Genomic DNA, 27913 nt, shown 5'->3' on the forward strand with positions numbered 1-27913 from the left:
GAAATTTCTGTTTAGCACTGGAAGTGGGACCAGAAACTTGAGAAGGGCCAGAAAACATAGTCGAAAAGCATGACAAAGATCAGGAGACAAAAAACAAAGAAGAGCGTTTCAAGAATAAAGGTGCAATGAGCTGTGTCAAATGATGCAAAAAGGACATGTATAATAAAAATTAAGATCATTGGGGCTTCCCTGGTGGCGCAGTGGTTGAGAGTCCGCCTGCCAATGCAGGGGACACGGGTTCGTGCCCCAGTCCGGGAAGATCCCACATGCCGCTGAGTGGCTGGGCCCGTGAGCCATGGCCACTGAGCCTGCACGTCTGGAGCCTGTGCTCCGCAACGGGAGAGGCCACAGCAGTGAGAGGCCCGCGTACAGGTAAAAAAAAAAAAAAATTACGATCATTGGATTGGGGGACTTAATTAGACCATTTTTGGAAAACAGTGAAGGCAAATGGCAAAATATGAGTAGTGAGGAGTGAGAGGATCAGAGAGACAAAGATACAGATTACTCTTTCTTGAGATTTGGAGGTTTAAAAAGAAGATACAAGCATGTGGTTTAAAGGAAAAGCAGAATTAGTTAAAAGTTTTGCATAGGATAGGGTAATTTCATGTTTGTAAGTTGTGAAAATGTGCTAATAATTAACTCTGAACCATTAACACATGTTCCACAGTCAGAATTTCAAAACAATCTTTATTTATTATTTTTTTCTTGCAGTAGCGGGCCTCTCACTGTTGTGGCCTCTCCCATTGTGGACCACAGGCTCTGGACGTGCAGGCTCAGCGGCCATGGCTCACGGGCCCAGCCGCTCCGCGGCATGTGGGATCCTCCCAGACCGTGGCACGAACCTGGGTCCCCTGCATTGGCAGGCGGACTCTCAACCACTGCGCCACCAGGGAAGCCCCAAAACAATCTTTAAACTTAGGTAATCTGAACTTTGACCTACTAGGAATCTGGTGATTGAGATAGTAACATAAAACAAATAGTGTGCTAGAAAAGAAAGTCTCTAGAAAGAAAGACGCAAGTGTGGATGCTTTTTGCACGTAGTAGACATTTAACTAATGATCTGCACATACTTACTACACACAGCGAGTTTCAAACAAAGCCCACTCTTTGAACATATTTTCATACATCCCTTTAAAAAAAAAAATTTCTACTTCACAACTGACAACACCAATACCCTAAGAAATACCAGACCAAGAATCCAACAACTCAATGGACTGCAAGTACTACCAATTTGAAAAAATAATTACATAGTTTGTTTTCTAAGTAATTTAATATATACTTTTAAACAATTTTCATTTTATTGAAAAATAAGATTATCTCCAAATTAAAGGGGGAAAACTAAACCAGGAAATTATGGGCTCCGCAAAATCTCATTTCTGCTATTGTTTAGTCTAATATCTGAATAACAACAGCAAAAACTAAAACAAATCATAACAAACAGAATTTGGAATAGCTGTTTTAAACACTGAAGTACTATAAAGTGATAAAATAATTACAATTAAAAAAACAGATGACTGTTTATGTCTAAGGGTTATACATAAGCAGCAATTTTTTAAAAAGCAGTAGAAGGAAGCAGAGAATGGAGAGAAAAATTGCAAGTATCCCTAAAAAGTACCAAATTCTTATACATAAGACTGCTTGGAAAAGAACAGGAAAATCAAGTGTAAAATAACCAAATTATGAAAAACTCATATTGGAATATCATATTTATTACTATAGAAGTCCTTTTTCTTTAATTTTCTCAATGATGCTGAAAACTTGTAAAGTTATAGAGTTCAAATATTATGGTACTCTAATATGAAATCTGCAAGACTGGAATATGAATTCATTAGTATCACTGTTAATAACTTGAAATTCTAATTCACTGAGTAATAAGAAATGCTTCTGCCCTAATATTAACCTCTACCACGTCTTCATAAAACTATACGTTTCTATATATTTTCCTTCCTTTTAAGAACTAAATCCATTCAATCCTTATTATTCACACATTACAAATTTGTGAATTCACCTACTCACTAAAATTTATTTGTAAACCCAAATCAATACTTGCAGCACTTTTTCTTTCTCAAGATTGCTTTGGCTATTCGGGGTCTTTTGTGTTTCCATACGAGAAATGGAAATAAACACAAAAATAAACAAATGGAACCTAATGAAACTTGAAAGCTTTTGCACAGCAAAAGAAACCATAAACAAGACGAGAAGACAACCCTCAGAATGGGAGAAAATATTTGCAAATGAAGCAACTGACAAAGGATTAATCTCCAAAATTTACAAGCAGCTCATGCAGTTCAATATCAAAAAAACAAACAGCCCAATCCAAAAATGGGCAGAAGACCTAAATAGATATTTCTCCAAAGAAGACATACAGATTGCCAACAAACACATGAAAGGATGCTCAACATCACTAATCATTAGAGAAATGCAAATCAAAACTACAATGAGGTATCACCTCATACCAGTCAGAACGGCCATCATTAAAAAATCTACAAACAATAAATGCTGGAGAGGGTGTGGAGAAAAGGGAACCCTCTTGCACTGTTGGTGGGAGTGTAAATTGATACAGCCACTATGGAGAACAGTATGGAGGTTCCTTAAAAAACTAAAAATAGAACTACCATACGACCCAGCAATCCCACTACTGGGCATATACCCTGAGAAAACCATAATACCAAGAGTCAGGTACCACAATGTTCATTGCAGCTCTATTTACAATAGCCGGGACATGGAAAAAACCTAATTGTCCACTGACAGATGAATGGATAAAGAAGATGTGGCACATATATACAATGGAATATTACTCAGCCATAAAAAGAAATGAAATTGAGTTATTTGTAGTAAGGTGGATGGACCTAGAGTCTGTAATACAAAAAAAAAAAAAAAAATGTCCTGAAGAACCTAGGGGCAGGACAGGAATAAAGACATAGACGTACTAGAGAATGGACTTGAGGACATGGGGAGGGGGAAGGGTAAGCTGGGACAAAGTGAGAGAGTGACATGTACATATATACACTACCAAATGTAAAACCAATAGCTAGTGGGAAGCAGCCGCATAGCACAGGGAGATCAGCTCGCATAGCACAGGGAGATCAGCTTGGTGCTTTGTGACCACCTAGTGGGGTGGGATAGGGAAGGTGGGAGGGAGGGAGACGCAAGAGGGAATTGATATGGGGATATATGTATATGTACAGCTGATTCACTTTGTTATAAAGCAGAAAATAACACATCATCGTAAAGCAATTATACTCCAATAAAGATGTTAAAAAAATAAAAAAGAGTAAATGAACAGAGATGCGAAAAGTTTGAGTCGCCTGACACACGTCCCAGCAGAAGTCAAACAAAGCAACGTTCTGCCTCCCTGCTTCAGCTCTCATTATCATAAACAAATGTCTGTTTGGTGGTCTCTGTAGTGCCACATTTTTTGCATTTTTATACTTTTTATTGGTGATTTTGTTTAAAATAGCTCCCATGCATACTGCTGAAGTGCTGTTTCGTGTTCCTAAGAGCAAGAAGGCTCTATGTGTCTTATGGAGAAAATCTGTGTCACATAAGCTTCACAAGCATGAGTTACAGTGCTGTTGGCCATGAGTTCAATGTTAATTAAACAACTATACACTAAAAAAGGTGCCATTAAGCAGAACCAGACAAAAAACAAAGTTGTGTTCTAGTGCAAATAACAAGAATCAACTGTACTATGTCAGCAACCCATAATTCAAATGACAGTTTTAGAACTCTGAAATGTTTCACATACATAAATTTTCCAAGAGGAGACACAAACATTCAAGATTTTTATCTCTTTATCATGGTGGACTTTCTCCTTCCTAAAAGTCAAAGACCATAGAAAGTCATGTTCTATATAGCCATTTTCCTTACATTGATAGCTAAAGCACATAGCTGATATTGTTCTAATGTGATAATTTCATGATAACAGGGTTCCTGTGCCAGCTTCACAATAGCACTCCCAGCAGCAAGTCTCAGACGTGACATATCTGGTTTACTGAAAAATAAGCAAGAAAGAATGTGAATTAGATTTCTAAATGTCTGCACAAAAACATTCCTACTTTGAATATTTAATTTTATAAAAATTCCTCTGGCCAAGAAAAAAAAAGGGCAGAAAACAATTTAGTGATACTGAACACCATATTATGTTTCCTTAACTTCTCTAAGATGGTGTGTAATGCCACAAAATTCTTCTCTTGAACATAAGTCTATGCTAGTCATTGAATTTTCTTATCCCACACAAAACAGCTTTCAGCCAAGCCTAGAACAAATATATTTGTATGTTTGGTTGTTAGGTCTTAAGTCTTCCATTACAGATTTTTTTTTAATATGTGTTTACTTATATATTAGGCATAAAATATCCTAACTTCCTAATCAGTCAACTAAAACGATGGAGCTAAGTACAAAAGAAGTGGAATGAAAGCAGGTGTAGTGGTAAAACATTACTACTTTTAGCTAGTATTCAATCTTTGAAATATCCCCAAGAGCCTATATTTAAGTTTAAGGAAAGAAAATTTTTGCTAAATGGGACATACTTAAACAATTAGGAAATTCCTGACTAGTAAATATATTTAAACAATCCTTCCTAATACAGTGACATGTTAGATGAATTACTAATGTAACTGGACTAATGTAAGGAGGGAAGCTGTAACTCCTTAATTAGGATCCCCTATGTAGTTCCATAGTAAAAGATTATTATTTAATATTCATACTGCTTTTCAGTTCATCAACAGCAATATTCCAAGTAGTTATTATAAGGTAAATCACCCAACCAGTGCTAAGAAAAGTCTGATTTTTCTTGTTGGAGTTTTTTTAGTATAAATAAAAAATAAATAATTACAATACTTTACAACTACGTTTTTGAAGACCCGGTTTAAAAACGGAGACCCGGTGAGTGCTCCCGCAGCGGGGACACATCAGGTCTTAGCAGCTGCAGGCTCTGTGGGCACGTACACACGGGGGCTGGGCCGGGCTAGGGTCTGAGCTGCCTCCATAGCTCCCACAGCGGGTCCAGGTGCATGACTACTTCAGTCCTGAGACCTGACTTCAGTGGATCTGCACTGGTGGCCTTGTGGAAAGAACTCCTGAGAGACACCAGGGATGACTGCTGGCATACCCACAGTTGAGGTGGGGCCAAGGGCAGTACCAACAACAGTGTATTTTGTGAGTCTGCACAACAGGTGAAAGGTGACACAAAAGAGCACACTCAGTTGAACAGCTCCAGTGGAAGAACACTCAGTGGCTCCTCTCCCAGTGGGAGCATTCCAATCCCGCCTACCTTGCACCACAGCTTTAGAAACATTATCTGGGGCTTCTACTCCAACAACTAGGGAGCAGACCCTGCCCCGACAAAGCAATGACAACCACAGAGCAAAGAGAAGGCCCTGGTCAATATCCTGTGCAGACTCTGGTCACTACAACATCAGTCACACCTCCTATCAAGGGGATAATGGCCAGCATACACTGAGGAAAGGGGTGGCAGGCATCCATACTAAAAACAGCCCTCACACCAAAAAATACTAAACCCACGCAGGCTACACAGGGACATTCCCACATAAAAATACCCTCCAAGTTTCTCCTAAACTCATAGAGCAAGAGAAATATACGTAAAATGAAGAAGCAGAGGAACCATTCCCAATTAAAAGATGGAGAGAATTCCCCTGAAAGAACAAACAATGAAACAGACTGCTTCAATCTAATAGACACCAAGTTCAAAAGGAGATAATGAAAATACTGAAGGAATCAAGAACGGCTATAGACAGAGATGCAGACTACTGTAAGAAGGACCTAGAAACTATAAGGAGGAGCCAAGAAAAAATAGAGAATTCATTGGAAGAGACGAAAACTGAACTAAAGGCTATGAAGAGCAAAATGAATACTGCAGAAGAAGGAATAAGTGATGTGGAAGATAGAATAATGGAAATCACCCAGTTAGAACAGCAGACAGAAACCCAAATGAAAAAAAATGAACAATATAAAGCGTGTCAATCTACGCATCATAGGGATTCCAGAACAAGAGGAAAGAGAAAAAGGGATTGAAAATGTATTTGAAGAACTTAAGGCTGAAAACTTCCCAAGCCTAAAGAAAGAAACAGATATCTAGATACAGGAAGCAAAGAGGGTCCCGAACAAGATAAACCCAAACAGACTTACACCAAGACATATTATAATAAAAATGGCAAATGTTAAAGATAAAGAGAGGACTCTACAGGCAGCAAGAGAAAAACAAAGTGTTAATTACAGGGAAACCCCCATAAGGCTATCAGCTGATTTCTCTACAGAAACGTTGCAGGCCGGAAGGGAATGGCAAGATATATTCAAAGTCCTGAAAGGGAAAAATCTGCAACCTAGGATACTCTACCCAGCAAGATTATCACTTAGAATAGAAGGAAAGATAAAGAATTTCTCAGACAAACAAAAACTAAAAGAATACAGCAATACTAAACCTATCCTAAAGGAAATACTGAAAGGTCTTCTCTAAGTAGAAAAGATGTAAAAATCTATAGGAAAGAGAAAGTCATAATTGGAAAGTAAATCACTTAAATAAGCAAGTACACAGATTAAAAAAACATCAAAAAATTTCTGTGAAAGCAATGATTACCACAATGAACAGCAAAAGTGTGAACATGAAGATGTAAGAGGACATCAAAATCATAAAATGTGGCAGAGGAGAGTAAGAAAACATACATTTTTTTTTTTAATTTGTTTGAGCCTGTATGACTACCAGTCTAAAGCAAGGAAATATAGGAAAAGTGTTAACGTATTTGAAAAACAGGGCAACCACAAATCAAAAACATACAATAGATTCACAAAAACAAAAAGGAAGAGAACATAAGAATAACACAAAAGAAAATCATCAAACCACAAAAGGAAAAAGGAAAAGAAAGGGACAAAGAAGAAATATAAAATCAATGGGAAAACAAGGTTTAAAATGGCAATAAATACATATCTATCAAAAATTACCTTAAATGTCGATGGACTAAATGCTCCAATCAAAAGACATAGAGTGGCAGATTGGATAAAAAAAAAAACAAACAAGAGCCTACAATATGCTGCCTACAAGAGACCTACTTTAGGGCAAAGGACACACACAGATTGAAGTGAGGGGACGGAAAAAGATATTTCATGCAAACAGAAATGACAAGAGACTGGGGGTCAAAATACTCATATCAGACAAAACAGACTTTAAAACAAAGGCTATAAAGAAAGATAAAAAAGGACACTATATAATGATAAAAGGATCAGTACAAGGAGAGAATATTACACTTGCCAACGTATATGCACCCAATATAGGAGCACCCAAACACATAAAACAAATACTAACACACATAAAGAGAGAAACTGACAGGAATACAATAATAGTAGGAGACTTTAACACCCCATTCACATCAATGGACAGATCTTCAAGACAGAAAATCAATAAGGCAAGAGAGATCCTAAATGATACAACAGAACAGTTAGACTTAATTGATATCTTCAGTATATTACATCCAAAAAAAGCAGAATACACATTCTTTTTAAGGGCACATGGAACATTCCCTAGGAGAGACCACATACTAGGGCACAAAACAAGCCTCAACAAATTTAAGAGTACAGAAATTATTTCAAGCATCTTTTCTGACCACAACGGCATGAGACTAGAAATCAACCACAGAAAAAGAATGAGAAAAAAACAATTACATGGAGACTAAACAATATGCTACTAAAAAACCAACGGGGCAACAATGAAATCAAAGAAGAAATTTAAAAACGCTTTGAGGCAAATGACAATGAAAACACAACCATAGAAAATCTACGGGATACAGCAAAAGCAGTTCTTAGAGGGAAGTTCATAGCAATACAGGTCTTCTTTAAGAAACAAGAAAAATCTCAAATAAACAACCTAACCCACCACCTAAAAGAATTAGAAAAAGAAGAACAAACAAAACCTAAAGTCAGCAGGCTGAAGGAGATAATAAAGATCAGAGAGGAAATAACTAAAATAGAGATTAAAAAAACAATAGAAAAAAAATCAATAAAACCAAGAGCTAGTTCTTTGAAAGGGTAAACAAAATTGACAAACCTCTGGCCAGGCTCACCAAGAAGAAAAGAGAGAAGACATAAATAAACAAAATAAGAAATGAAAGATGAGAAGTCCCAACTGATACCACATAAATACAAAAAATAAAAATAAAAAAAAGAGAATACTATGAACAATACTGTGAACCTAGAAGCAGCAGACAACTTTCGAGAAACATACAGTCCATCAAAACTGAATCAAGAAGAAACAGATAACTTGAACAGGCCAACCACTAGAATGATATAGAATCTGAGAAAAAAAACAAATTCCTACAAACAGAAGCCCAGGACCAGATGGCTTCACTGGGGAATTCTACGAAACATACAAAAAAGAACTTATACTGATCCTTCTCAAACTCTTACAAAAGACTAAAGAGGAAGGAACACTCCCAAAGACATTTTATGAAGCCACCATCACCCTGATACCAAAACCAGACAAACACACCACCATAAAGCAAATTATAGGCCAATATTTTTGATGAATAGACACAAAAATTATCAACAAAGTATCAGCAACCTGAACCCAACAACAAATAAAAAAGGTCATACACCATGATCAAGTTGGATTCATCCCAGGGTCACAAGGACGGTTCAACATACGCAAATCAATCAATGTGATACACCACATCAACAAAAGAAAGGACAAAAACCACATGATCATCTCAGTAGATGCAGAAAAAGCATTTGATAAAATTAAACATCCATTCATGATAAAAACCCTTATGAAAGTGAGTATAGAGGGAGCACAGCTCAACGTAATAAAAGCTATTTATGACAAACACACAGCCAATATAATACTCAACAGTGAAAAGCTGAAAGCCTTCCTGATAAAATCTGGAACAAGATAAGGATGCCCACTCTCACCACTTCTCTTCAACACAGTATTGGAAGTCCTAGCCAAAGCAATCAGAGAAGGAAAAGAAATTAAAGCTATTCAAATTGGTAGGGAAGAGGTAAAATTACTGTTATACACACATAATGATAATTATCAGAGAGCCCAGAAATAAATACACACACCTATGGACAATTAATCTTCAACAAAGGAGACATGATATTATTACATGTAGAAAACTCTAAGGACTCCACACAAGAAGTACTAGAACTGATACATGAATTCAGCAAAGTAGCAGGATACAACATTAACATACAGAAATCAGTTGCATTTCTTTACACTAACAATGAAATATTAGAAAGGAAATGTGAACAAACAATCCCTTTTAAAACTGTACCCCCCAAAATAAAATACTTAGAAATAAACCTGACCAAGGAGGTGAAAGACTTATATGCTGAGTACTACTAAACATTAACAAAGGAAACAGAAGATGATTCAAAGAAATGGAAAAACATCCCATGCTCTTGGATTGAAAAGAATTAATATTGTTAAAATGGCCATACCACCCAAGGCAGTCTACGGATTTAATGTGATCCCTATCAAATTACCCATGATATTTTTCACAGAACGAAAATAAATAATCCTAAAATGTATATGGAACCATAAAAGACCCAGAATTACCAACACAATCCTGAGGAAAAAGAACAAAGCAGGAAACCCTCCCAGGCTTCAGATAATACTACAAGGCTACAGTAATCAAAACAGCATGATACTGGCACAAAAAGAGACATATGGATCAATAGAACAGAACAAAGAGCCCAGAAATAAACCCACACACTTAATCTTCAAGAAAGGAGGCAAGACTATACAATGGGGAAAAAGCAGTCTCTTCAGCAAGTGGTGCTGGGAAAGCTGGACAGCTGCATGTGAATCAATGAAGTTAGAACACACCCTCACACCATACACAAAAATAAACTCAAAATGGCTTAAAGACTTAAAGACAAGATACCATAAAACTCCTAGAAGAGAACAAAGGTGAAACATTCTCTGACATAAATCGTACCAATGTTTTCTTAGGTCAGGCTCCCAAGGCAATAGAAACAAAAGCAAAAATAAACAAATAGGACTTAATTAAACTTAAAAGCTTTTGAACAGCAAAGGAAACCACAAACAAAATGAAAAGACAACCCAGAGGCTGGGAGAAAATATTTGCAAATAACGCAACTGACAAGGGCTTAATCTCCAAAATATACAAACAGCTCATAAAACTCCACAACAGAAAAACAAACAACCCAATCAAAAAATGTGCAGAGGACCTAAATACACATTTCTCCAAAGAAGACATACAGATGGCCAATAGGCACATGAAAAGATGCTCAACATTGCTAATTATTAGAGAAATGCAAATCAAAACTACAATGAGGTACCACCCCACACTGGTCAGAACGGCCATCATTAAAAAGTCTACAAATAACAAATGCTGGAGAGGTGTGGGGTGGTACCCTCTTATGCTATTGGTGGGAATGTAAATCGGTAAAGCCATTATGGAAAACAATATGGAGTTTCCTCAAAAAACTAAAAACAGAGTTGCCATATGATCCAGCAATCCCACTCCTGGGCATATACCCAGACAAAACTATAATTTGAAAAGATACATGCACCCCTATCTTCACAGCAGCACTATTTACAATAGCCAAGACATGGAAACAAGCTAAATGTCCACCGATAGATGAATGGATAAAGAAGATGTGGTGTATATAATGGAATATTAATGGAATATTACTTGGCCATCAAAAAGAATGAAATAATGCCATTTGCAGCAACACAAATGGACCTAGAGGTTATCATACTAAGCAAAGTAACTCAGAAAGAGAAAGACAAATACCATATGATATCACTTACATGTGGAATCTAAAATATGACATGAATCAACATTATGTATGAATCAAAAACAGACTCACAGATATAGAAAATAAACTTGTGGTTGCCAAAGGGGAGGAGGTGTAGGGGAGGGAAGGATTGGGAGTTTGGGATTAGTAGAGGCAAACTTTTATATACAGGATGGATAAACAAGGCCCTACTGTATAGCACAGGGAACTATATTCAATATCCTGTGACGAAATACAATGGAAAAGAATATGAAAAGATATATATATATATATATATATATATATAAATGTTTACCGGAGTCACTCTGCTGTACAGCAGAAATTGACACACCCCTGTAAATGAACTATACTTCAATAAAATTTAAAAAAAAGCAGACCCAATGTAATTCAAATACATGTGCAGAATTCAAGTACACACGTGATTTTATTTAAGAATACCATGGATAAAAACAGGTGAGGGACTTCCCTGGTGGCACAGTGGTTAAGAATCCACCTGCCAATGCAGGGGACATGGTTTCAAGCCCTAGTCCAGGAAGATATCACATGCCACACAGCAACTAAGCCTGTGCACCACAACTACTGAGCCTGCACCCTAGAACCCACGAGCCACGACTACTGAGCCCACGTGCCACAGCTACTGAAGCCCACGCACCTAGAGCCTGTGCTCCACAACAAGAGAAGCCATTGCAATGAGAAGCTCACGCACCGCAACGAAGAGTAGCCCCTGCTCGCCGCAACTAGAGAAAGCCCGCACGCAGCAACGAAGACCCAACGCAACCAAAAATAGATTAAAAGAAAAAAACAGGTGAGATCTAAATATGCACATAAACAATGTAATTAATAAATTTAAGACAAAACGTATTAATACTAAGGAAATTTTTCTCTAATTATTATGTAAATCTTGAACACTAGCATGTCATTATAAGAGTAGAAGGTGAAGACAACTAATTAGACTGAAGGAAGGTAAATAAATGAGTTATACATGTGGAATGTTTTACAGTTTTCTTATTATTTGATTTGTTTGAGAAGAATGTGCTACTGTTAATATTCTATGCAAAAAGTACAGCATGAGCAAAACATATAAGAAGAAAAGAAACAAAGATGGAAAAGTATTAAGCAGCTGGCAATCACCATTTATATTTTGTCCTAAAGACTTGAAGCTAGATACATATGTCAAGGTGGGGGAAATTATTCTCACATGCTTTATTACCAATAAGAGACAATAAATGGCACTTGTGCTTTCACAGAGGACAAACTTCTAAATTTTAGCTAACCTTGACATAATAACCACTACCACCATCAATACTTCTAATTACTATGTGCTGGGCAGTGTTTTTTTTTTGTTTTTTGTTTGTTTGTTTGTTTGTTTGTTTTTTGCGGTACGCGGGCCTCTCACTATTGTGGCCTCTCCCGTTGCGGAGCACAGGCTCCGGAAGCGCAGGCTCAGCGGCCATGGCTCACGGGCCCAGCCGCTCCACGGCATGCAGGATCCTCCCGGACCGGGGCACGAACCCGTGTCCCCTGCATCGGCAGGCGGACTCTCAACCACTGTGTCACCAGGGAAGCCCTGGGCAGTGTTTTAAATACATTAAATATACTAACTTATTTGATTATCATAACAGCTAGATGAGATAGGCGTAATCATTATCTCCGTTTTATAGATGAGGAAACTGAGGTACAGAGAGGTTAAAGTAACTTGCTGAAAGGCACCTCGCTGCTAAGAGGTGGTGCCAGGATTTGAATCTGGGCTCCAGAGCTCATGTTTTCCGTCTCTATACTATACATCTTTCAAACAAAACAAAATAAAACAAACAAAAGGGTATGCATATTTTTAAAAATTTGCATCAAGTGCATTTTTCACATTTGCATATATTTATACTTCTGGAAACAGATTCAGTAAGTTGCCTTCTATCCAGTCTGTTCTTTTAGCTTTAGACATTAACAAGAATGTAAAACATCAGTTATTGATTGGTACACTAACATTTTCACATTAGATATTCAAAAAAGTAAACATCTATTGTTTAAAATACTTAAGATTGTACAGCAGTACCTTGCACTAGACATGAGACTGTCATTTTGAAATAACCATTATAGAAAAGCCTATTACAATAAAAATATATGCATACCTACAAAGCAATATTAATTACCTTTTAAAAAAGAAACCATCATTCAACAATTACACCAGACATTAAAATAGTGTGTAATCCAAAGAACTCTGAAGTTGTAATTACATACCTAATTTTCCCCTGTTCCGTCAAGTCTCCATCACTATGCAGTATTGTTGTGAGCAATCTTAAAGTAGAAGTTCCTGATTTACTGTGATTATTTTTCATTCCAAGTAGCCATCGAACCATCATTTTAATAGCCTGAATCTATTTAAAATACAAGTTGACAAATAAAACATTGCTACCATTTAAAGAAATTCTAGATCAGCCCTGAAAAAGAATGAAGAAATGTTTTTAACAGATATTTTTTAAGAAAAGGAAAGAAAAAAATTATTTTTTTCTGCATGTGTGAAGATAACTTTGAATGTTTTAAATTAAAGATGTCTCACCCCCAGGTAGTTGACAGATGAATGATTTATCTAAAAACTGGTTCTTTTTGCTTTTTTAAAAATGTTTCCCCAACAAACACTTTACCCTTTAGAACCCACAGTAAAATCGTGCTAACTTCCCTAGTCCAGAAAGATCCCGACTGAAAATTATATTCGATCTTTTGTGTCTAAGAGTTGATACCACCTTACATTTGTACTGCATTTGACAATTATGAAGTACTTAGTACTTTAAAACCTGTTACTGCCTCTAAGGCTTGCAACAGTCCTTTCAAAGGGGTGCATATTATCTCTTTTGCACATATTATCTTAATTTTTACAGATCTGAGGCTCCGGAGCTAAATGGGTTTTGAACAGTGGCATGTGGCTAACAGTCTTAAGATCCTCTTCCTGGGCCACTCTGTAACCATGAACTTAAGCACAGGCAGCCCGCCTTCTAGTGCAGTGCTGCCCAATTATACAAAACTGCTGCTTGAGACCAATGCTGAGAAAACAGGTTTATACTGGAACTCAAAAGTTTCAAGCATCATTCAATGACGCTAAAGGAAAGACTGCCCTACAGGTCTGGAGAAATAGTATCAGAATCTGAAGCTGCAATAATGTGACAAAGTAGTTCACAATATGAAACATAAACAAATACACAATGAAATGATTTGCAAGAAATTATAATTAGAAAAACAATATTTAATATATTTGTTCCTGGCCTTTACACCTTGGGCAGTGGCTTGATATGAGGTCTACATTACAGAGTACAGACAGTTTTAGTAAAGCAATACTTTACAGCTGTGATGAGCAATCCTTTACCCATAACTCCTAATTCAAGAAATTACAGGTTGAATATTTTTTAGTAAAAATAAAAAAGTATATCAAATCCCATGGAAAAGATGAATAGTCTTAAAACCTGGACGACCATCTTTGCTGAATAGGAGAATGTACATAAGAAAACCAGCACTGCCTTTTCCCATTAAAAGGTGGATATCTAAGAAGCAGCAACATGGAGAAAGTTTTCAAACTGTTTTCCAGACTAGATTATGTGCAGCTGCCCACAGGCCTCAAATTTCTCATTATTGCCCTGCACTCTCACAGCACAGAGGATAATGTCATACAATAAATATAAAAACCTGAATGATTTTAATAGCCATATCTTTATAAGAGGAACAGACATTTTAACACCTGTAATAATAATACAGTATATTAAATATATTAAAATCAACAGATCTATGCATATCACTCACTTTGACCATTGTCTCAGGTGAAACTTCTTCATCTGGAACCCAAAGCTTAGTTGTCTTTTTTCCTGGAAGCTAAACAAAAATTAAGGACTTTAAAACACAAATACACATTCTCATGTGTAATTAATATTTAGTGAATGAATGAAATTTTTATCTTCTGCAACAAGTCATTATACATGACTATGTTTTCTGCTACTTACTCAAAAAGGTTGAATAGACCTGTCTTCACTAGCACCACAAATGAACCTTATACATCCATCATCAGCTGGTTCTTTGTAGGTGTGAGATAGGACCAACTTTAACCACTTATATATATACTTCCTTACTCAATCCCCTTTAAGTCTACCGTTTCAATTATTTAAAGCAGTTGGCAAAGACTAAGATAAAAATCAATGGAGCCAAAAAGTGTACAGATGACCCTTGAACAAGACAAGTTTCAACTGCACAGGTCCACTTATATGTAGATTTTTAAATGAACACCTGCTACAGTAATACACAATCCACAGTTGATTGAATCAGAAATGCCCTGTGGATAGGGAGGAACCACATACAGAGAGCTGACTACAGATTACATTAGGATTTTCCACGACACAAAGGGTTGGCACCTTTAACCTCCATGTTGCTCAAGGGTCAGCTATAGTTCATAAATGATGAAGGAAAAGGTATCTGCAAAAAATCTCGAGCAAGGAACAATTATAAAGGTTTGCAGAAGTAACAGAAAACATACATTAGTGTCTTCCTATTTAAATTCCACCAAAATGGCAACACACACACACACACACACACACACACGTGCACGTAAACACACACCAGTTAGCTGGGCCAGAAAACAAAAGGGGCCTCCCAAAAAACCAAAACCAAAGAAAAATTTCGAAAAACAAAATATACAGTAAAAAAAATTAACAGAGGTAAGAGGGCTTACAACTCCAGAAAAGCACAGAAGGAAACACCCTCCAAAAAGCCATTTTTTTTTTCCAGCACAATCATAGTATAACCCTGAGATGATAAGCTGAAGGTATTAAGAAATGTGAATTTACAGTAGCAGCCAGGAAATTAAATAAGGTGACAAAAGAGCTGAACCCAATCTTGGAACACTGGAGATCCCATTTTTACCTCGACCTGACACGAGTAATTTCCAGTTGGAAACAGAAATCAAAGAGCAACTCAGGTAACCCTTTGGCAACAGGATAGGTAGCTCAAACATCCAGAAGGCAAACTCCCCAAACACACAGAGCTATTTACAAACAGCTTAAGAATTAATTCTTCAGCTGAGAAATGCCTTCAAAGTGTGAAGTGAAAATAATGAAATAAGGATCTCATTAGAAACATACTGATGAAATTTCTGAACTAAGAATATCCAAAAAATCTCAAAGCTTGCATGGAGGAACCTACCAAAAAAGAAACAAGAACCATATCAACTTCAGATTTCTTTACACGCCAAAAAACAATATTCTGAATTTTCTGTTAGCCAAGTGACTTGAAAAATAGAATTCTAATCTTCAAAAATGAGGAGGAAAATATTTTCAGAAATCAGAGAGAAAGCTTCCAGATTACGAGCCATTCTGAACAAATTATTCAAAGATGCACTCCACTAAAATATTTAATTCACAAGAAAATTCAATCAGCATAAATTATTACAAATAGAAAATAAACAAAAAAGTTATCATAAGTAAGACCAATAGACAGGTTCAAAAATAATAAATGAAACCACAACAGATGCAACACAACCAAAGACAGAAAAAATCTAAAACTAATGGACAAATACACTAGTCAAGATCTAAAAGCATTTAAACAGGATATGGATTTCTATGGGATACTAATATAAAAAGGATATTGATGTACTTTTCTTTAATCTTACATAAGATATAAAATTCATGAACATCTGTAAAACTAGCAGTATAATATCAAAACAAACCAAAACAAAAATGATTTTTTAAATAAAGAACATCGAAAACTTCATCATCACAGCAGTAGACTTGAATATACCTCTTTCAAAAACTGACAGATGAAGCTGAGATGAAAAAAGGTAAGTACAGGAAATACATATAGAAATATAAGGAAATACATAGAGATAAAATATTTAAGGATAAAAAAAATCAAAACTGGCTTTTCTCATAATTATGATGAAAAGTAAAGAGAGAAGAGTTTAGCAAGACAAGATGATATGAGATTAAAAACTACAAAATAATTCCCCAAATCCACCACAAAACAATTTTAAAAACTGAAATACCTAACAAAGTTGTGTAAGAGAAATATTTAAATTTTCTTTACAGAGAAAATTATAAAACTTTAATGAAAGACAAATTGTAGATGAGCAAACAAATGGGAAAGAATAGAGGCTGTGTATGATATGAATGTTAGCACTGCAGATGACTGGAAGAAGGAGAGATCATTCCATAAATTCTGCTGGGAAAGTTGGTTACCCTAATGGAGAGTAGAAAGAAATGGAATCCTTAAGTCACAGCATACAAGAAAAAGCAAACAAATCAATTCCAGATGGATTAAAATTTTTATGTGTGAAAAGAAAACTTTAAAACTTTTAGAACATATGGGAGACTATTTTTATGACAATGGCATAGGAAATGATTTCTTAAACAAGATATAAAAGCATTAACTACAAGAGAAAAGAATGATAAATGTAGTTAAATTAAAATTAATAACTTTTGTTCAGAGGACACAATGAAGGGAGTAAAAAGACACACCATAAATGAGATTTTATGCATTTTACGAACATACTTCAACATGTACCTGAAAAAATATTAGTGTGTGTAAAGATTATCTATGAGAAAAAGACAAACAACCCAAGAAAAAAAAGCAAAAGACATGAAAAGGAATTTCAGAAAGGAGGCAACATGCATGATGAGTAGACATATAAACTTTTTTAAACCAGGGAAATGCAAATTAAGACTATACTGAGACACTGTTTTATATCTAATTAGACGGGCAAAAATTAAGAAATCTGATGATAATGTGTGTTATACACTGCTGAGAGGAAAATAAGTTTTAACAACCATCTTCAAAAATAATTCAGCAATAAAGTGAAAAGTTAAATATGTGTATAAACTGATGTTCATCATTATATCGCTCTTGTGAATGTAACCTGGAGAAATTTGTGCTCATATGCATCAGAAGGCCTCTATAAGAAATTCACAGGAGCACTGTTCAAAAGAGGAAAGAAATGGAAATACTCCAAATGTCCATTAGAAGAATAAGAGACATTTCACACAGTGATGTAATACAGAGTAATGAATGAATGAACTACAGCTAGACTTGACAACAACGGTTATTCTAAGAAACATATCCATAATGATAATATCAAGTCACCCAAGAATATATACAGTATAACTCTTATAAACTTCAAGAACAAACAAAATTAAACAAGTACATGTTTAGAGATACATATATGGTAAAATGGTGTTTTGTTTTAGCTAGGGAATAATAAACCAAAATTCAACAAAGTGGTTACCTGGGGCAGGAAAGAAACAGGAAGAAAAGTTTGGAGAATAATAAAACCAGGTGCTAAGAATTCATGGGTGTTGAATCTTTGCAGGCAAAGTTTCAAAAGAGGAGAATAATCAAGAGATTTGAGTCTGGCATTAAAATTGCTTTTCTTACATAAATGATGGCTGATTCTGAAAGTGAAAAAGGTTAAAAGGTTGAGCAATGTTTTCATCACTGTCACAGAGGTAGAAGGAAAAAAAAGTGGAATTCTGAGTTCAATGAAGAGTAGAGTCCTTGTTCAACACCCTAGACTTGTGGGGGGATCCCAAATAAAAACATCCTAGACATAAAAGTGACCAGAAGAAGAATGAGCCTGTCAAAAACTGAAGCCTAGCCTCCAATCACTGCAGTCTTGACTGAATGAATGTGATCTCACAGTAGCTCAACTGCCTGTCAGAAGCAAAAATAAATCCTCTTTGGAAGAACTATAAAATCATCCAGAGCCTCAAATTATCTCTACAATTTTTTGTTCACAAAGTCTACAGCTCAATCAAAAATAACATGTGTGCAAGGTAAGACTTGACCAAAAATCAAGCGAAAAACAGACAAGAGAAAAAGAGCCCCTGGAGATCCAGATATTGAGGCTAACACACATAAACTTTAACATAATTAAAGATGTTCGAGGATTAAATGATAAGAAAAAGGATTTCGGCAGGGAACTAAAAACTATATTTAAAAACTAAAGGAAATTACAGAATAAAAATATATTAAAACTGCAATTAAGAATTCATATTTATAGGTTTAACATAAGAGTAGACATATCTGGAGAGAGTGAGTAAACTCAAAGATGGGTCAGAAGAGAACAAAACGGAAGCATGAGCAGGCTGAAACAGGTATACCTCTGAGATACTGCACGTATGGTTCCCAACAACCACAAGAAAGCAAGTATTGCAATGAAATGAGTTACACACATTTTTTCGTTTCCCAGTGCATAGAAAAGTTATGTTTACACTATAACATGGTCTATTAAATGTGCAATAGCATCATGTCTAAAAAAACAATGAACATACCTTATCAAAATACAAAACAATACAAAAATATAATAAGAAAAAGCTATTACAATAGCAACTATTAATAGTAATGACTATCTGGGTCTTTTGACCATCTAAAAAAATTGGGTTGTCTTTTTGTTGAGTTGTAATCATTCTTTTATAGAGTCTAGATAAAAGTCTCTTATCAGATATATGATTCGCAAATATTTTCTCCCATTCTGTAGGTTCACTTTTCACTTTTTTTTAAATTGATAATTCTTTTTTTAAAAAAGGAGACATAATTGGCATATAACATACTAGTTCCAGATGTACAATGATTCAATATTTCCATATACTATGAAATGATCACCATAATAAGTCTAGTTTTCACCCATCACCACACAGTTACAATTTCTTTTTCTTGTGATGAGAACTTTTCAAATCTACTCTCTCAGCAGAAACTTTCAAATATACCATACAGTATTAATAGCTATAGTCACCATGCTGTACATTACATTCCTTGACTTATTATAACTGGAAGTTTGTACCTTTAGAAGACTCCCTTTACCCATTTGCACATCAGCCATCCCCTGCCCCTGACAACTACCAATCTGTTCTGCGTATCTATGAGTTTGGGGGGTTTTGTTGTTGTTATTTGGTGTTTTTTAGATTTGATTCCATGTGTAAGAAAGATCACACAGTATTTATCTTTCTCTATTTCACTTAGCATAATGCCCTCAAGGTCCATCAGTGTTGTCACAAACGGCAAGATTTTTTCTTCTTTTTTATGACTGAATAATATTACATTGTATATATACACCACTTTTTCTTTATCCATTCATCCAATACATGGACATTTAGGTTGCTTCTACGTCTTGGTTATTGTAAATAATGATACAATGAACGTGGGGGTGCAGGTATCTTTTTGAGTTAGTATTCACATTTTCTTCAGATAAATACTCAGAAGTGAAATTACTAGATCACATGGTACTTCTATTTATAACTTCTTTGTCCTATTTTTAATTTTTGGAAGATCCTCCATACTGTTTTGCATGGTGGCTACATCAATTTACATTCCCACCACCAGCAATTTATATTCCCACATCCTTACCAACACATGTTATTTGTCTTTTTTATATTAGCCAATCTAACAGGAGTGAGGTCCTATCTTACTGTGGTTTTGATTTGCATTTCCCTGATGATTACTGATGTTGAGCACCTTTTATATAATTGTTGATGATTTGTTTATCTTCTTTGGAAAAATGTCTCTGCCTATTTTTTAATCAAATTGTTTTTTTTGCTATTGAGTTATATGTGTCATTTATATAATACGGATATTAACCCCTTATCAGATACATGATTTGCAAATATTTTCTCTCAGTAGGTTTCCTCTTCATTTTGTTGATGGTTTCACTTTCTTGATAATGCCCTTTGATGCACAAGAGTTCTACATTTTGATAAAGTGCAATTTATCTGGTTTTGGTTTTTATTTTTTTGGTGTTTGTGCTTTTGATTTCTCATGCAGGGATACACTGCCAAATCCAATATTAGGAAATTCTCCAGGATTTTACTGTTACTTTTGTTCTAAATCATATGTATATAATCTATTATGTTTCATACTTTCTTAATTATTGTAACAAGGTATGATATCTAGTAGCTTAAGTCCTCCAAATGTCTTTAATGATGACTTCTGCTGCTGCTGTTCCTCCTCCTACTACAACTACTTCATCATCATCACCATGTTCTTCTTCTTCTTCAAGATGATTTTGGCTATGCCTTTTGCATATCTATTGAAATTTTACAATCAGCTTGTCTCTTCTCCCTATACCACTCTACCCCAACATATACACACACATCTGGCTAGAATTTTGATACATATTGTATTGAACTGTAAATCTGCAGATAATTTTCATCATTATAGTAGCACCATCCCACTCCATGGTATTATAATCCTGACCTTTTCATTTCATGAAGACAGTACATACCTTAGGTGGCCTTGAACTTCACTGAGGAATGTTTCTTAAACATCTGTGTAGAGGTATTGCTTACCTTTCTTAAGTATATTCCTAGGCATTTAATGCTTTCTGATGTTACTGTAAATGTAATTTTTAATATTTATTTTCTAATTTTTTATTATTGGCATAGAAATATAGTTACTTCTTTTTTACACTGACTTTGAATCCGGGGACCTTGTTAAAGACAATTTTTAATTCTATTAACTTTTGCATTCTTTTAGGTTTTCTCTGTTCATAGTAATAACACCTTTTTTCCCCCTTCATTCTTAATGGTTTTTATTTCTCTTTCTTCCTCCTAGAATGGCCAGAACCTTCAAAACAACACAAGTGGTGATGGTGGATATTTTTATCCCATTCCCAATCTCAGGGGGAAAAGACAGAGTAACAGTAACAAATAGAAGACTTGAAGACTTCTAAATGTCACATATAGAACTGTACACAACCCAGTTCTAACACACTTTCTGTCAACTTTGTATTTAATTAGCATATTCTGCTTACATGTTATGTAAATAGTGATTAGGATTAATTGCCACCTGAGGAACTTCCCTGGTGGTCCAGTGGTTAAGAATACACCTGCCAATGCAGGGGACACGGGTTCGAGCCCTGGTCCAGGACAATCCCACATGCCGCAGAGCAACTAAGCCCGTGTGCAACAACTACTAAGCCTGCACTCTAGAGCCTGCGAGCCACAACTACTGAGTCACGTGCCACAACTACGGAAGCCCGCATGCCTAGAGCCCGTGCTCCGCAACTAGAGAAGCCACCACAATGAGAAGCCCACGCACCGCAATGAAGAGTGCCCCCGCTCGCCACAACTAGAGAGAGCCCGCACGCAGCAACAGACCCAAGGCAGCCAAAAATAAATATTTTTTTTAAAAACTGGCCAAAAAATAAAATAAAATAAAAATTTGCCACCTGATGTTTTTTCAGTTTGTTCTATCAGTTGTGTTCATTTTCATCTTCTTCTTGCCTTATTTTTGGTTAAATATTTTTATTCTATTCTCCTCTTTACTGGCTTATTCATTTTATATTTTCCTATTCTTTTAGTAGTTGTCCTAGAGAGTAGTGGTCTTAACTTATTGAAGGCCAATTTCAATTATTCTGTCTTAAACTTTCAGAACAGTAGTAGGTTCAGTATTCTAAGAAAACTTAAAATACGTCAACTCCCTTTATACTCTGATGCTTACTGTGCTCTTGTTCACAGAGGACCATTACTGTTCTAATTTTATGCAGTTAATATTTATTTAGATTTACCAACATATTTTCCTCTTTCTCTTGTTTTTCACTCTGTTTTGTCTCTGTGATAATTTGCTTTCTACCCAAAGAATTAAAGTAGAAATTCTTTTAGCTGGGATAACTGCTAATGAACTCTTTCAGTTTTTGTCTGTCTGAAAATGTCTTTATTTTGCCTTCCCTTTTTTTTTTTTTTTTGCGGTACATGGGCCTCTCACCTCTGTGGCCTCTCCCGCTGCGGAGCACAGGCTCCCAACACGCAGGCTCAGCAGCCATGGCTCATGGGCCCAGCTGCTCTGCAGCATGTGGGATCTTCCCAGACCGGGGCACGAACCCGTGTCCCCTGAATCGGCAGGCGGACTCTCAACCACTGCACCACCAGGGAAGCCCTTGCTTTCCCTTTTTAAAGGATACTTGCTTCAGGTTTAGAATTCTAGATTGGTACATTTCTTCCACTCGATAATTTGAAGATATTATTCCATTATCTTCCATTTTCTTATCTTTTCTTTTGAAGTCAGGTGACAGTCTTGTCCCTTTGAAGATTTTCTGTCTTTTTGCTGTGAATGCTTTTAATCTTTTCTATTTTGATTGGTTCCAGTTTTACTATGATGTATCTGGGTGTGCTTTGTGTTATATTTATCCTACTTGGGGCTTCTACCTGATCTTGAATGTATACCTTTGACGTCTTTCATAAATTTTGAAAAATTTGGGCTTCCCTGGTGGCGCAGTGGTTGAGAGTCCACCTGCCGATGCAGGGGACAAGGGTTCATGCCCCGGTCCGGGAAGATCCCACATGCCACAGAGCAGCTAGGCCCGTGAGCCATGGCCGCTGAGCCTGCGCGTCCAGAGCCTGTGCACCGCAATGGGAGAGGCCACAACAGTGAGAGGCCCGCATACCGCAAAAAAAAAAAAAAAAAAAAAAGTTTGAAAAATTTTCTGGCATTATCACTTCAAATACTATTTCTGTTTCATATTCTCTTTCCTCTTTTGCTGTAGTTCTAATTACACTCTAAATATACAATTTTTTTTTTTACTGTGACCCAGCTGTCTGACATACTTTTTGTATACATACAAAAATTGTTTCATTAGGCTTCACAGATACTGCATTTTTTTACAAATTGAAGGTTTGTGTCAAGCAAGTCCATCAGTGCTATTTTTCCAACAGCATTTGCTCACTTCATGTCTGTGTCACATTTTCATAATTCTTGCAATATTCCAAATGATTTCACTATTATTACATTTGTTATGGTGGTAAGTGATCAGCAATCTTTAATGATACTATTGTAATTGTTCTGAGGTGCCATGAATCACTCCCACATAACACAGCAAACTTAATTAGTAAATGTGTGTGTTCTGACTGCTCTACAGACTGGCCATTCCCCCATCTCTCTCCCTCTCCCTCAGGCCGCCCTATTCCCTGAGACACAACAACGCTGAAATTAGGCCAATTAATAACCCTACAATGGCCTCTATAAAGTGTTCAAGTGAAAGGAAGCATTGCACATCTCTCACTTTAAATCAAAAGCTAGAAATGATCAAGCTTAGTGACGAAGGCATGTCAAAAGCTGCAATCAGCTGAAAGTTGCACCACTTGTGCCAGTTAGCCAAGTTGTGAATACAAAGGAAAAGTTCTTGAAAGAAATTAAAAGTGCTACTCCAGTGAACACGTAATGATAAGAAAGCAAAACACCCTTATTGCTGATATGGAGGAAGTTTTAGTGAACTGGAGAAGAGATCAAACCAGCCCAACATTCCCTTAAGGCAAAGCCTAATCCAGAGCAAGGTCCTAACTCTCTTCAATTCTGTGAAGACTTGGTGAGGTGAGGAGGCTGCAGAGGAAAATCTGAGGCTAGCAGAGGTTGGTTCATAATATTTAAGGAAAGAAGCCATCTCTATGACATAGAAAGTACAAGGTGAAGCAGCAAGTACTGATGCAGAAGCTGCAGCAAGTTATCCAGAACATCTAGCTAAGATCGTTAATTAAGATGGCTATGCTAAACAACAGATTTTCAACGCAGAAAACAATCTTCTATGGGAAGAAGATGCCGTCTAGAACTTTCATAGCCAGAGAGAAGTCAATGCTTGGCTTCAAAGCTTCAAAAGGACAGGCCTACTCTCTTGTTAGGGGGCTAATGCAGCTGGTGACTTCAAACTGAAGCCAATGCCCATTGACCATTCTGAAAATCCTAGTTTTAAGGTTTTCTTTTCACACATATGTGTATATATCTAAAAACACAAAGACGTGCATAAAACTCCACGTAACTGTAAGGGGTCAATTCTCCAAGACCCAAACATGCCATGCCCTACCCCAAATACTCACATACTGGAGACAGAGAAAATCACTATTTCTTTCCCAGTGTTTTCTCCCAAGGCTCTTTTAATTCTCTCTTGTATGTATGAAATGCAACAACTACTATCATAACAACCATACTATAAACTAACCTGTCAGTCTTCACATTTTTAAAAAAAGATGTCATTATAAAAATTAAACCCCTACAAAGTTGAAATAGACAGAATCAGGTGATATTCTGTATTTATGAAGGAAAGTATTCCAGGTCATAGTCCTATGCTCAACTAAAGAGATGTTACAATGTTGTTTCACTTACAATGCAGGTACAGCCTATTAAAAAGATAGGAAAACCTAAAATAAGTCAGCCAAACTGAAGTATTATTTACATCATTTCACTTCTCTCTTTGATGCATAAAATTTTAGAAGATAGCATTATGAAGAACACACAACTAAAAAATAAAAATTACCCGATCATTCATGAGAAGATCTTTCACAATGAAAGTGGCTACCAAAGACTTCAAGGGAGCAGCAAACTGATCCGGTGCAAGGAGAGCAATATGACCAATAGTAACCAGCGGTGTTATGAGATGTTCCAGGTTGCTTGGATCCAGGCTCTTATGCAGAGGCTGAAAGTGAGGAAAGGAAAATGATCAACTCCATAAACATGCAAATAAGCTGTTCACATATTTCACCTTCAAATTTTAAAAACTACAGAAGTTCCAATACATGGTTTAAGTAGTAGCTCAAGCTTACATTTAAACTTTTATAGGTTATTTATGTAGAAGGCATCATATTTAAATATTTTCAGTTTTGCCCAAGTTATATTTTAGAGGTTAGGTAAAGAACATTTCAGCGTGAAGAATCATATTATGTGTCACATATTTTATGACCACATATATAAGTATGTTAGAGACTGCTAAGGCTCACCAATATCCACTTCCATTCAAGGATGCCTACATGTGCAGTTAGGTGAGGATGTGAGTAAGTTCTGGTTACCAGAATGGGAATGAAAGTGAGGTAGGCCATGCCTGTACTGAGGCAGATATGAGCAATGTATCTTCTCCACATTCTCTCTCTTTACTCACTGGCTGTCTTAATATCAAGGATCCAGTGGGACTCAAAAAGAAGCCACTAGTCAAAAAGGGTCTGTGTGCCTAAGCCACTGATTAGAATACAATCAAAGCACCCAATTAGGCTTTTTTCAGGACCAAGAAATAAGTTTTATTATGTATAGTCACATGGATTTTTGTGGATTTTTATAGCATCAAATATTAAGTACCATAACTAATAAAATTATTTTTATTATTCTAATAGGAAACCCAGCCATTAATATTCATTTTGCCATGAAAAAAGAATGAGGCTCCTTATATACTCACATAAATTGGTATCTAAAATATATTGTTAAACTTTTTAAACAGGAAAATCAGAAGAGTGACTACAGTATACTATCATTGGCATAAGGAGAGGGGGAAGGGACAAAATATGTGTGTATTTTGTGTATTTATATTACTTGCATATGAATAAAATCTCTCCAGAAAAGTACATTAGAAACTGATAACATTGGCTGCCTCTAAGAAACTGGGTGGCTGGGGATACGGGGGTGAAGCAAAAAAAGAAAACTCTTTACTCTTTAGTATTTACTACTGGATATTTGTTTTGTATCTTTTGATTTTGAAGCAAGTGAATATATTATCTATTAAAAATTTTAATGACACATTTTAATGAAGAATTGATGCTCTATCCTCCTACACTGAACACCAAGAGTTCTAGGCTTGAAAAACAACACAAAACTGTTTTTCCCAACACACTGGGGCAATATGAGAGGCTTCGTTTAGTCAAAAGTATATTTAAATGAGTTTACTTCTTGCTATTCTCAATGACCTCCCTCAGTACCTCCATTGCACATCTAAGTGATAACTTGTTGTTTACATTATAAACAAATACCTGATAGTGTACTTTTTTCAATTCATTTATTATAGTGTGTGACAATTTTCCACAGTAAGATAATAAAATCATTTCTGAAAAAGCAAAATAAATGGCCAGTCCCTGGATTAACAGTAACCTCATAAAGGCCATATGTCTCTACGAAACCTTTTCTCAGAAAGCCAGCCAATCCTGTATGTCATAGTAGAAGGATTACCAGTTAGGTTCTCGTAAAGATAAGTAACAGATATCAAAAATGAAAATAAAAGTACCCTAAAAATTCAAGTTATTATCAGCATTATCCTCCTCATCATCATCATTGGAGGGAACAAAAAGGAGATTATTCAAGAAAAACAAAAGCTTTCTAGAAATCAACATTGAGTTCACTGAAGTCATCCTCTTATTAAAAAAAAAGACTATAGAAAGTATTTCCACCCCCAAATTTAAAATATATTACTATTTGCTATCTATAGCAAAGATGCTGTTTAATAAAGAAAACTTTTTTTCCTCCTTTAGGTCTTTAACATAATATATGACAAAATTAGCATAAATATTTCTAAAAGAGAGATAACAAGTCTAAGTATTTATGGTGGGTTAGTTTCAGCATAATTTCCAAATTGTTTTGACTTCATTCAAAGCTCCTAAACTAAAATTATAAGTTAGGATTTTATAGATTTTCTGCTTAGCTTCTATTTGCAGGAAGAATGCTAAAGACAGCCCCTGATCATAACAGCTTGTAATGAAATTGCAATGCTTAGAAAGGGTAATAGTAAATCCAAGTAGAGAAAAAATAATATAAAATACATATTGAAAAGATGGTCAGTAGACATTTGGTCCTATCCAATACATCCATAAGACACTTGGTCTACACACAAAGGTCCTCGATATTTGTTCATATTTGGTCCTGTCCAAAACCATTTGGCATGGACCAAATATGCCCACAGACATTTTGGAGAGCACCAAAATATCAAGGACCTTTTGGTGTGGACCAAATGCTCTGCAAGGGAAAAGGCACATTTTAATCTGACATAAAATTATGTCAGTCATTGAAGTACAAACTTATACTTATTTACCTTACATTACAAATTAGTATGGATTTATAGAACTCCACACTTCAGTAGTATCTCATATATAGAAATCTAACTTTCAAATCTGTAAACTGATAATCATCTACTACCTACTATCAGTAAGTAGGATTTTATATGTAATTACTTACTAATGAAAAATAGTTTACTAATACTAAATGTATAAAGTAATGTCAAAAAATATTATACAACTGTTTGATTTCTGAATCTGAGTTAGCATTAAACATCTGAATAATCAGATATTTTCTGATTTTAACTGCCCATCAATACTGATTATACTAATTCAAATTCTGAAAATAAAATATAAAATGATACATCTCCAAATGTGAACATCCT

The 27913-nt window shown here is 35.7% G+C and overlaps 1 protein-coding gene across 4 annotated transcripts in view; it reads right to left on the reverse strand.

The window, feature by feature from the left end:
• Nucleotides 1-27913, reverse strand: part of PDS5B (PDS5 cohesin associated factor B) — a gene marked incomplete at both ends in the record, with an annotated part of 121700 nt that overhangs the window by 23839 nt on the left and 69948 nt on the right. For all 4 annotated transcript variants that reach the window (XM_079721590.1, XM_079721591.1, XM_079721589.1 and 1 more), the window contains 4 exons: nucleotides 3871-3994; nucleotides 13012-13148; nucleotides 14563-14631; nucleotides 25037-25195. In XM_079721590.1, coding sequence (XP_079577716.1) covers nucleotides 3871-3994; nucleotides 13012-13148; nucleotides 14563-14631; nucleotides 25037-25195 — 489 coding nt within the window. The remainder of the gene's footprint in view (nucleotides 1-3870; nucleotides 3995-13011; nucleotides 13149-14562; nucleotides 14632-25036; nucleotides 25196-27913) is intronic.

The sequence above is a fragment of the Hyperoodon ampullatus genome (genome assembly GCF_949752795.1).
Source record: "Hyperoodon ampullatus genome assembly, chromosome: 16".
In the NCBI taxonomy this organism is placed as follows: Eukaryota; Metazoa; Chordata; class Mammalia; order Artiodactyla; family Ziphiidae; genus Hyperoodon; species Hyperoodon ampullatus.